Below are 12,500 nucleotides of genomic sequence, written 5' to 3' on the forward strand. Positions count from 1 at the left end.
AAGCAATGTCCGAGTCTCTATTTGCTGTCCGGCAATGTTTATTCAGACGCATTTTGTGATGTCGGGCGCGAAAATACCTTAAGCTAATCATAAAAGCAATGAAGTCATAAAAGAATCACCCATAACTTGCAGTAAGCAACATTTATTTAGCGTTATTACTGTTATTTCTTTATTTTCTGCAAACAAAATGCACAAAAAAGCTACACGTTTGCATTATGTTATATGTACAATAATAATAAACGACGTTACCGTATACATTTTTACAAACCAAGGACGTTATATAGACCTGCTTGACTCAAGTTAGAGAAGGGGTGTGTATTATACAGCCCCCTAAAAATCCCCTGCGTATTATACTCAAGGGTAGATTATACTCGAGAATTTACGGTAAACATTTACTAATAGTTCAATCATTAAAGCCATATTTTAAGAGATGTTTTATAAATAACCGTTTAGAGTACTCATGCACTTGGTTAACGAGCAGATAAATGTTTCAGTTATACAGTGTAACACATACAAGAGCTCATCGATCACTTTACAACGAAGACATTTCTATACTAGCAATTGTACACCATCGTTTGTATTACAGGATAACTAAAATATATAAGCGTGCGTCTCTTGTGTGTATAACTAACTATAACTGATAGAAATGATTTCTTCTTTTCAGTGCAAATAACAATGGAATTAGGAGTCGGTATTCGATAGGAAAACAACTGTTTGATTACTTTTTTTATAAATCAAAGTTTATTCGGTAGGGATAAAATGCAAGCGATACATGAAGATCAACTCCACCAGGAAAGTCCGTAGGGAAATGAACAGTTTGAAGAAGCTAATCTCGGGCAAATATGAAAATATTATCAAAGTGTACATTGAAAGAACATAACAAAATAATCATTTTTGAAGAGAACATGATTAGAGTGTTATCACGAGACAGATTAAGATTTTGTAATAAGTTTAATAATAATTATTGTTATAATAATGATGATGATGATCCTGAAAATGATGGTAATAATATTAATACTAATGTTATTCAGAAAAATCAGAAGCAACAACGACAATTCAGAGAATATGAGTAGAATTTATGCTTCGCATATATGTTCTACGGTTGAATAAAAAAAGCTTTATCCACAAGGTATTTTTTGTTTCCGGTTTATAAATTTTATTCCAGTAACTATGAGAGTGATGTCATAAATTTTACATACACACACACACACACACACACACACACACACACACACACATACATACACACACACACACACACATAAACACAGTGTGTGTGTGCGCGCATGTTCGTGGGTGCTTGCGTGTGCGTGTGTGTTTTGTTCTCCTTCGATATGTATATATATATATATATATATATGTGTGTATATATATATTATATATATAACGCATATGCATGTTTATATATTACATGTATATACAACAAAAATTGCACCTGTTAAACTGTATTTTATTTATGACGTAAAATATTTTTGTTATAGTCATACGGTTTCTAGAGAGAACTTAGACGAATGTCCTTTGGTCATGTTACTTAGTGGTGACATGCTGTGGCTTAGACGGTTATATCTTAGGAGACCTCTTTATCGTGGTTATCTCAGAAAACATAACACCCAATATCTACTCACTGTACAAAGATAAATGCTTAGCAATTTCATACTTTCAAACATTATGAAATTTTCGTTGCGTCTTGCAACCTTTTCAATTGTTTTGAGAGTCAAAATTATTGAAAAGGTTGCAAGACGCAACGAAAATTTTAGGAAAATAAATATAAGAAAAAAAGTGGAAATTTTACCGGTGAGTGTATTACATTATAAGGCACAAAAAGAAAATTACCCTCCCTAGACACAACAGAATATGCTTCAACACACGAACTCATATAATGATTCTTGCAAACCAAATCCCAAAACGAAATATTTCCACACAAGATTGATTCATTTCCCTGTGAAATATATTCGAGATAGCTCAGCTTAATATATATATAACGAATTGGTTGACCACAGACCGTTCGTTTAGTCAAAACTTGTCCTAGTTTGAGCAAAACTCTGATCGGAGGTATTCTAGTTATGACGCTTACGAATTTCGAATTTCAAAAATCTTTACGAATTTCAAAAATTATTGTTATATAATGTATCATTGGTTAAAATACAGTGCATGATATAGAGAGGCCGTATTTCGCTATAATTTCTGCAAATTTGTGAGATAACGATACTTATTAATTACCTCCAACGGTTTTGCAGCGAATGAAAAGCTGCAATGGCTGTATAAACTTAGCCAGATGTTTGCTTCATAAACGCCATCACAAGCGCATATTGAGCTCCCATTAACGTTTGTCAGTTTAACTGATAACTCTCTAGCAAATGGGTTCCTTACAATGTAATTGGACTAATTTATTAAGACTTCTAAACACTAAATGTGATTTATCGATTTATTGTAGATTATAATAAATTGTGAAATAAAATGATAATTAATAAGATATAATGACTAGAATCTCCGGGCAGGAGAGATTATAACTTTAACGTACGAAGTACGTTCCATACTACTTGTCCAATTGTATAAGGTATTTCCCATGTTTTCAATATCATAGAATATCTACAAAGCAGATCTGTAGATGGTTTCGATTCGCTCGATAAACCCAATAAATTCGTCACTATCTTATCGATCGAATTGCTGAAAAATGTCTCATATAACACCCAAGCCTGTTTTCAAACAGACCAGTACATATTTTCCAATTCATACAACAAAGAAAGCTTACGTTTAGAACGTCCTCCATTTTTAGAACTCGATGAGAACTGATTTCAATCTAAGCGATCGACTAACAATCCACTACCTGTCTCATTAAATCTGCGCGATGTCAGTTGAGTTCGACCTATCGACCTACGCTAGTGTCTCTGATGCTCTCTGAACGCATCACTGGTGCGGAAGGAAAGTCAATGTCAATAATTTGGTGGGGATGTGTTATTCAGAAAGGGGTGTGAGTGACTTGTTAAAACATTCAATAAAGTTTTAAAATAAACTCCATTGTCTCTCTAAGTCTCTCTATCTGCCAGTTTCTCTTTATATATATACATATACATATATATATATATATATATATATATATATATATATATATATATATATATATATATATTATATATATATATATATATATGTGACAGATTTTTGAACACCTATTGCCGAAAGCGATAATTACTCTCAACGTTAAACAACAGTCAACAGGGCCTTTGCACAGGTCAAATATTCCGAAAATATATTTAAACTGATTCAAATGTTTGCAGGTAATATTGCTTTCTTGTGCCTACAGCAGTGTGTGTGTTTCAGCTGGAAGTGGTATCTATCTATCTATCTATCTATCTATCTATCTATCTATCTATCTATCTATCTATCTATCTATCTATCTATCTATCTATCTATCTATCTATCTATTTTCGTATATACTGACAATATCTGATCATGGAGGAACACATGTTTTTGTGGAAAATCTAGGCAGTGAATGGGATAAAGAAAGGCAGAAAAACAATGATTACAAAATAGCAGCCTCGAGGTATTTGTATGTGATGGTATTGAAACTAAGAATAGGTTCTTTAATTATTTTCTGAACAAAATTAGCGATGCAAATGATGCGATTTAGCAACCCACCAGAACTTCACCTCTTAGGCCATGTCTCTTACCGACGATATTTTTAATGAAATGGATCTAATAATTATAATATTAAATTGTAGTTGAGGAGAGGGACTAGCAGAATCGTTAGCATGCTGGTCTAAATGTTTTGCGGCATTTTGTCCATCGTTACTTTCCGAGTGTACATTCTGCCGGCGTCGACTTTGACATTCATCCTTTCGAGATAAATACGCGAGTGGTTTCTCGTTGATTTCTCCAGGTAGTTGTGATTTGAACTCAGGATGCAGAGCGACGGAAGCTATTCTATAAAGCATCGCTGCCAACGCGTCCACGGTTCTGCCTCTTTCCTATCTGCAAAGCAGCATGAAATGAAGAGTTTTGCTCAAGAACACAATACACCGCACCCTCCTGGAATCGAACCCATGATCTCATGATCGTGAGTGCAACAACCTAACCAGTAGACGACGGACCTACACACAGAAATACACAGACACAGACTCACACACACATAGCCCCCCCACACACACACTGATATATATTTAGTATTGCTGACAGCTTAGGTAGAATCAAAATCAGAAAGATCACAAGAATATATTATCTTTAAGCAGCAGAATTTACAAACTGATTCAAAGTCCGTGCGTTTCATGTATTCCACATACTAAACTACATCATAACTATGTCTATATCTATATCTATCTATATAGATATACATACATGCATGCATACATACATACGTACAAGTGCAATCTGTGAGTGGAGCAGTAAAAATATGCAAGGCTTTTCCCATGTTCCAAATGTGAATTTGTTTGTGTTACCTAAATCCTAAAAATGGAGCCTTGTATATTTGTTCGAAACCGGCTCCCTCCTTAGCGGAAGATTTATGATAATAAAAAAATAGAAGATATATATATATATATATATATACATATATGCATACAGTCATAGAAATATCTCGATGGTGGCTTGAATATTTGGGCATCGAAGGATGATATGTTATAGTTAACCTTCCATTTTTTCTATCCAAAAGGGTTTAAACTGAATATTTACTAATTATAATGTATATATGCTTGGACATTTACCGTTAAAAAAAAAGACAGAATTTATATATTGCATTATATTTTCCGTCCGTTTATGACCCTTTTTCGGTTCCCGCGTAAAGCTTATAGTGAGTATTCTTTAAGTTACAGGCGCAATAAGGGAACGAAACCGCAAAAAGTGAACGAATAAATGATTTGACTTACCTACTTTGATTCCAGATACATCTCTTTTCCCGAGGTGACCGAACATCATAGAGTCCATACGTTTTCCTAGGGTTCCAAACATATTGGGGTCCATCTTTTTCCCTAAACCACCGAATAACATGGGGTCCACTCTTTTCCCTAAACCTCCGAATAACATTGGATCATATCGTTTACCGCCATAGTTGATGTAGTCGGGGCTCATGCGTTTTCCTAAACCACCATACAGCATTGGATCCATTCGTTTCCCAAGAGATCCGAACATTGCAGGATCCATTCTCTTTCCAAGGCTACCAAACATATATGGGTCTATTTTCTTATCTTGCTTTTCTCTATCGTCCCTGTTGAATCGTTTTCCCAATGATCCAAACATGTTGGGGTCCATTCGTTTTCCTAGATTACCGAACATCATGGGGTCCATACCACGTGCAATGACACGGATGTTTCTGCCCAATTTTGAATATTGCTGTTGTCGTTTATCTAGGCCTGAAGGGTAATATGTTGGATCTAGTGATTTGAAATCGTCATCTATAATACTTCGTTTGTCAGATTCGCTGTCATCTTCGGAATGTGTTTCTAGAGATCTTGTGTATTGGGCAACGTATAGGTGAAGTAGGATACTACAGAAAAGTACCTTCATCCACATGCTGCTTGGAGTCATGGTGCAAAATATCTGAAATAAATCAGGTAAAAAAAAGAATATAAATCAACAGTCGGTAATGTTTAGACAACCAAAATAAATTATGTCATTACACATATTCTTTTCAAACGAAAACAAAAAATTAAAAATGAGAAATTATTCATTTATTCCAATTCGTTGTTATCAATAGTTAATTAGTTACCGCAACACCGAATAAAGGTAATAATTGAAACAACCTTAGTCACATCTCTGACAATAATAACAATAATACTGCAAGCAAATATCTGCTAAAAACAACAATATCAGCAGCAACAGACACTATTTAACTTCGTTGACAGCATAAACAATACCATCATCCGCAACAACAGATTTGGTGGAGGCGCAATGGCCCAGTGGTTAGGGCAGCGTACTCGCGATCATAACAACGCGGTTTGGATTCCCTGGCCGGGCATTGTGAGTGTTTATTGAGCAAAAACACCTAAGCTCCACGATGCTCCAGCGGAAGTGGGGGTGAACCCCGCTGTACTCTTTCACCATAACTTTCTCTCAATCTTTCTTCCTACTTCTGCCACAAAGCAGAGGAACCATGGTGTAACCCACTATGGTGTGGTAAACTTTCAGACCCTGGTCTAGATTATTAATCCTCTGTACCCCAGGATGGTTCAGCTCTCCACCCGTTAAAAGCCACCGTTTACGGAATGAGGATAACAACGTAGATTTCGCGCCCGTGCAATGGCCAGTCTATCGCGTGTGGTGGGTGGATCTTCAAGCTGCCACACGCATTCTTAGTAGCTTAGAGTAGGCTCGAATTAGAGATTATTCTTTGTAGCTAATGGTGTGAGTCCTGATTTTAAGAAGAAGAAGAAGAAGAAGAAGAAGAAGAAGAAGAAGAAGAAGAAGAAGAAGAAGAAGAAGAAGAAGGAGAAGAAGAAGAAGAAGAAGAAGAAGAAGAAGAAGAAGAAGAAGAAGACAACAGCTTTAGCAATATCAGCGTTAACAACAATGTTGGAAATGTCGGTGTCCATGTTCTTGCTATTGTTCGTGTCGTTCTTTAGATCTAGGACGCCTCTGAATTAAAAGTCTTATGCCCAAAGGCTGTCCAGCCATCACCATTTTTTTCAGTTGATATCTCAAAGAATACATTACAAAATGGCACTTCATTCCTAAGACCCTACGATGAGATTTTATAGAAAATTTGGAGCTATTAGCGTCTCACAACTCATCAAATCTGCTTATTGTTTAACCCCAGGATAATCCTGGTGGATCATACTTCTAAACAAGCGTCTTTTCAGCTGTAAATAAACGATTACTATAAAGTATAACATCTTCATAAACCAAGTCTTTCAACTTGGTTTTAATCTGCTTCTCTAACATCAAATCTTTTTGTTATTTGGTTAATATTCTCCGGAAACAAATGAATATTATATAATATTCTTATAACAAACAAATGAATGTATGCCTTGTGTCGGACAATAGAATACTATCAATGGTAGTAGAGCTACAATGGGTATTTTGCTGATTAACAAAATTTTAATTAAGATTGGGAAACTGTTAGAAGTTCGGACAAAATAATAAGTAACCAGCTCTCAATGACATGAGCTCCATTACGAGATTGACGTAAAGCTTTCTTGGCTCTTCCGTTTGGCTTGGAAAGTGTCGATGATATTGATATGGGAGATATATTGTATTACCAACTGCTGGTGTTCCACAAAAATTCAGGCCATTCCTTGTGACTAAGAGAGAGAGAGAGAGCTTTCCATGTGCAGATTCATGGGCAACTACCCTGATTTGCATAAGCCAGCTCCAGCAATATCCTCTTGCATCGATGAAATTAAGCATCAAAAAGCTCATATAGAAGAGAACAGAAAAGTTTGTGCTTTGTCCCTGTTCTCCGTGTCCTCTCTTGAAAGTATAAGCGAAACAGAAACTCTCCATGCCATCATTTGAGCTGTTAGAAATAGCTACCAAATTTCACTAAAGTCATGTTCTACTGTGCAGCCAAATTGTGGGACACACTGTGATATAAGTGTACATACAAGTGATATATGCATGTGATAAACAGCTTTCATTTAGGTGCCATGTCAGAGGTGGCCTGAGGCTGATTAACAATGTAAAAAGAAAAAAAAAAGAAATGATATCCAAAATCTGATTAGACATTAGAGCAGACGTAGAATATCCAGATATCTAAAAATGCATAACAAGTAATAAAACGCTACATATTGCAGCTTGCCCTACTGTCTTCATTTTGAAAGGGACAATATATACCTGGAGCAACATTATTACTACATTGTAAGAATTTAGTCTTTCGGCCCCTAATCTACGCAGATAATATATCGTAATAAGCATAATGGAGAAAAAATCACGAAATTATTTACAACAAATTTTTCTTTCCTTACATTTCTGAGATTTGCCTATGGTATATTACTTTGGGTAAAACACACATAAATAAATAATTAGATTGAAAGAAAATTTGCTATTTTCTTTGCTGTTGATTTCTGATATTGTTAGTTATGTTGCCTACGCTGTTATTTATGTTGTTTGTTATGAGCCAGATTCAATTAGTTTCATGTAGCAAATATGTTAGACAAAGAAAATAGATTTAATGCTTAAACACACACACACACACAAACACACAAGCATTCACTTACACGCACAGATATTTGTACATAGTATATAATTCTATGTACACAGATATGTATGGGAATAAGGGGTGTGAGTGTATGTGTGTATGTGTGTATGTGTGTGTGGGTGTTTTTTTTTTCTTTTTTAATGCTGAAAGCGAGTTTATAATCTTAAGAAAATTATTACTGTTTCGACCAGTGTGGAGGCGAAGAATGAATAATATAAAACACACACACACACACACACATACACACACACATACACTCACACACACACACGCAGACACGCTCACATCCATGCTCACACACATACACACACATGATAACACACGCGCTCACACATACATACACACGGTCACTCACACGTACATAAAGATGTGAATATATATAGAAAAATTCTTTGAATGTAAAAACGACTTCATGTTGATGTTTATTAGTTCTGTTATTTTGTGAGCAATATACATACATACATATATATATATATATATATATATATATATATATATAATATATATATATATATATATATATATATATATATATATATTATATATTTATATATATATGTTTGTATGTGTATATGTGTGTATACACACTCATATGTGTGTATGTATGTATGTATGTATGTGTTTGTATTTTATGATCTAAATTTCCTCTTTTCTTTATGCTTATATCTCATTGTCTGCGTATTGTTCACGGAGCTTTTCTCGTTTTCTTGTTAATTCTGTGAGAGTTAGTATAAAATAAAACTAACTGAATATTCATATTGTATGTGATGTTTGGATTACTTTTCTTTCTTGTCTTTCATTGCTTTGTTGTTTTTTTTTGTTGTTTTTTTTGCTTTAAAAAAACGAAACACTTTGTTTTGTGACAAATAACTGGAATTTACTGGAAAACACATAAACAAAGAAATATGTAAACAAAAAGAGCAACAAAAATATCAAATAAGCAAAAAAGAAAGATTAAAATAAAGCAATCGAACGGACACACAAAAATAATTGAAACACAGCAATAAATATATTCGATTAGATTTTTCCTAGCAAATATTATGGAGAAAATAAGTAGTGCTTTTAAACTTAAATAGTATACAAAAGATTGTTGAATGTAGAAATTATAGGAATTTGTACAAAATAGTTCGTTTCTTATATTTTCAACTGATCTTTTGTTTCAAATAATACTTATTTGCACTTTGAAAACTGAAGTTTCATTCTTTCTGGATTTTAGTGAAAGTATTAATCAATATCTATAAGGAGGATAAAAGGCGTGAAGAGGCAGCATCGACAAAACATCGAAAAAAGACTTGCGGTATTTTATTACAACCCACACTATTTGAATTCTGAATTTAAAACTCGCCCAATCTTTATGTTTATATTCTAAGAGGCGGTGGTTAAGTTCCAGTTGCATACTGGGAACTATTTTTGTGGGGAAGTCCCTTTGTTAAAAAGGAAGTCAATCTATATCTATAAAAGGCAGGATGTGTGTGTATGTAATTTATGCACGTCCACAAATTAGCACGCACGTCGCTCCAATTTTTGGAGAACATTCGGCATGATCCTAGTTGTATTTTCGTCAACTTAGTTTTACCAGAGGCATCAGCGAATAGCAGTAAAAATAAAGTTTCAACCAAAACTTTTAACAATTTTCAAGTCGGAGAAATCACCATTGTTTGCAAACTTGTGTAATTACGAACCTACATATGGTCGTATAACTTTGTATTAAATATTTGAATTCTCATACAATGGTACAAAATTATAACACAAAGTTATCACACATGCTGAACCTAACAAAATAGTTGCATATTATTTTTTATAGACTCGATTTCAATGAAGGTTGGGAATCAGAAATCGGATGCAATAGTATGCAAAGACGTTAAGAATATTCTTTGAAAAATCGTTCACATGATCCGTATAATTAATTGTAGACTTGTCAAAGCATCGATCATTCCAGTGGACATTACCATAATGCCTTCACATGAAAGAGTCAAACTCAAAGAAATTAAAACTAGTTCTGCCAACAACTGAGTATGTCAAAGAGATTTTTACAGTTAGCACATCCGATATCGCTTCATAAATTCAACTAGAGTTGCTTGTGGAAAATGACAAGTCATGCATAATGTATTCCAACATTGAAACACCCATGTGGGGATCTGGCTTCTCAGGTTTGGGCACATTGTCAGAAATTATGAAGAAGACTTTAAAAATATAATTCACGTGTAAGGTTCTAGCAGGTAAGTGCTTGGTTCCTGGGAAGAGGAAATAATATCAGAACCAACATGATATCCCTAGAAAAAAATGATAGGTGGAGCATAGAGAGAGCCTTGCTCTTTAAAGACCTCCGTGATATAATATTATCAAGAAAGGCACCACAGCGTCTGGAAAATCAAGAGTATAATAGCGGAGTGGAACAGATAAATTAACTAGTACAGAAATACAAGTCGATTTACACAATAAATGTTATCAGGCACTGCCAGACTGCACTCGAGTCCCCTGAACCCATATATGGTGTCAGAAGCTTCAGTCATGTTTATAAACAATGAGCAACGTGTCATAAATGTTCTCTTATTCAAATAAAGTCGCAGAAATTGAAGAACGCGGAAATGAAAACAGTGTAAATAGAACGGCATGTATGTCAACATTAAAGTTGTCCTCTGTACTGAGGTTAATGTTCTTCATTATGTGTTCGTATTTATAGGTTCTCTGATTGATTATGAGAATAATATTAGTTTTAAAACTTCTTCCGCCTTCGGAGCCGTCTCCTATAATTTCGTATAAATTTTTCATCTTTTGACACCCAATATTTTTTTTATCTGTTGTGTTTCGAACAATGGAACGACAGAATATCCATTGTATTGGGCTTCTAGCTCAAAAGATGTTTTCCACCTTCCTTAACGCTCTCATTTTTATCGTCTTCTATTGTCTGCCAGTTACACCTGGCCTTCTTTTAAACTAGGAATAGGTGTACTACGGAACTCGATCATTTTTTTTTATTTGAACAACACGAACTCGTAATTTCTTTAGTCATAAGTATACTAGTCTATAAAATTGAAGGTAAATTGCTTCCTTACCAATTAAAGCAAAAAAAAGACCCAGAAAAAAACCAATGATAGGCGTAGGAATGGCTCTGTGGTAAATAGCTTGCTTACCAACCACATAGTTCCGGGTTCAAACCCTCTGCGTGGCACTTTGGGCAAGTGCCTTCTACTATAGCCTCGGGCCGACCAAAGCCTTGTGAGTGGTTTTGGTAGAGGGAAACTGAAAAGAAGCAGGTCGTACATATATATATATATATTTGCTGCGCCTCTGTTCTGTTTTTGTTTTTGCCAACGGATTTCCTATTTCTTCCTGAAGAGAAAGACACAATATGGTCTCCTTATTCAATCGGAATTTGGTAAATTGTGGCTTTCGAAACACGTGTAGAATGCAATAAAACGATTTCTGTTCAATCTTCGTTCAACTCCACTTCTTCAATTCACTAATAATATTAAAATTCAATTATCCGCACCAACGCATGGTTGCAACACCATATGGTTGTACCTCCAACCGTGCTGTCTTCTGCTGTGTTTTTGCTACCAAGGTATCGGTTAAACTTGTTAAGATATTCATCTTCAACAAGATTACTCATCTATATATATGTGTGTGTGTGTGTGTGTGTGAGTGTGTGTGTGTGTGTGTATTTGTGTGTCTGTGTTTGTCCCCCACAATCGCTTGACAACCGGTGCTTGTGTGTTTACGGCCCCGTAACATAGCGGTTCGGCAAACAGTCCGATAGAATAAGTACTAGGCTTACAAAGTATAAGTCCTGGGGTCGATTTGCTCGACTAAAGGCGGTGCTCCAGCATGGTCACAGTCAAACGGCTGAAACAAGTAAAAGAGTAAAAGAGTAAAGAGATCTGCAAACTGTTTCGCTGATAATTTTGATAGCTGGGATTTGGTCGCCATTGATGCTCTTGACGATTGTTGCGATAAAGACATAGAACAATCAAACATACATGCCATATTCCCGATCAGTCTTGAAATGCTATGGCTTAAACGATTAACCAATAAATTAACAGCCTACAAACTAAAACAGTGTGAGACATGGCTGAGTATTCCGTACAGGGGAATACGTACAAGATAATGTTCAAAGAAAATCGCTACGTCACTCTGTGAAGCAGTTGGATATACAGATACAAATATTCATGCATTTATACATACATATCATTGAATATGTATATATATATTATATAATTGTATGTATATATGTATATATATAGTCTTTACTCTTTTACTCTCTCTTTTACTTGTTTCAGTCATTTGACTGCGGCCATGCTGGAGCACCGCCTTTAGTCGAACAACTAGAAGACACTTAACCAAGGTGCACGCAGTGGGACTGAACCCGAAC

The 12,500-nt window shown here is 35.0% G+C and overlaps 1 protein-coding gene across 1 annotated transcript in view; it reads right to left on the reverse strand.

Annotated features, from left to right (window-relative positions):
- The window catches only part of LOC115211916 (LWamide neuropeptides-like), a 44,549-nt gene extending 39,011 nt beyond the window's left edge, over positions 1-5,538 (reverse strand). Inside the window, exon 1 of the mRNA XM_029780664.2 lies at positions 4,863-5,538. Coding sequence (XP_029636524.1) covers positions 4,863-5,520 — 658 coding nt within the window. The 5' untranslated portion in view covers positions 5,521-5,538. The remainder of the gene's footprint in view (positions 1-4,862) is intronic.
- Positions 5,539-12,500: the final 6,962 nt, after the last annotated feature.

This window comes from Octopus sinensis, linkage group LG5 (genome assembly GCF_006345805.1).
Source record: "Octopus sinensis linkage group LG5, ASM634580v1, whole genome shotgun sequence".
Classification (NCBI taxonomy): Eukaryota; Metazoa; Mollusca; class Cephalopoda; order Octopoda; family Octopodidae; genus Octopus; species Octopus sinensis.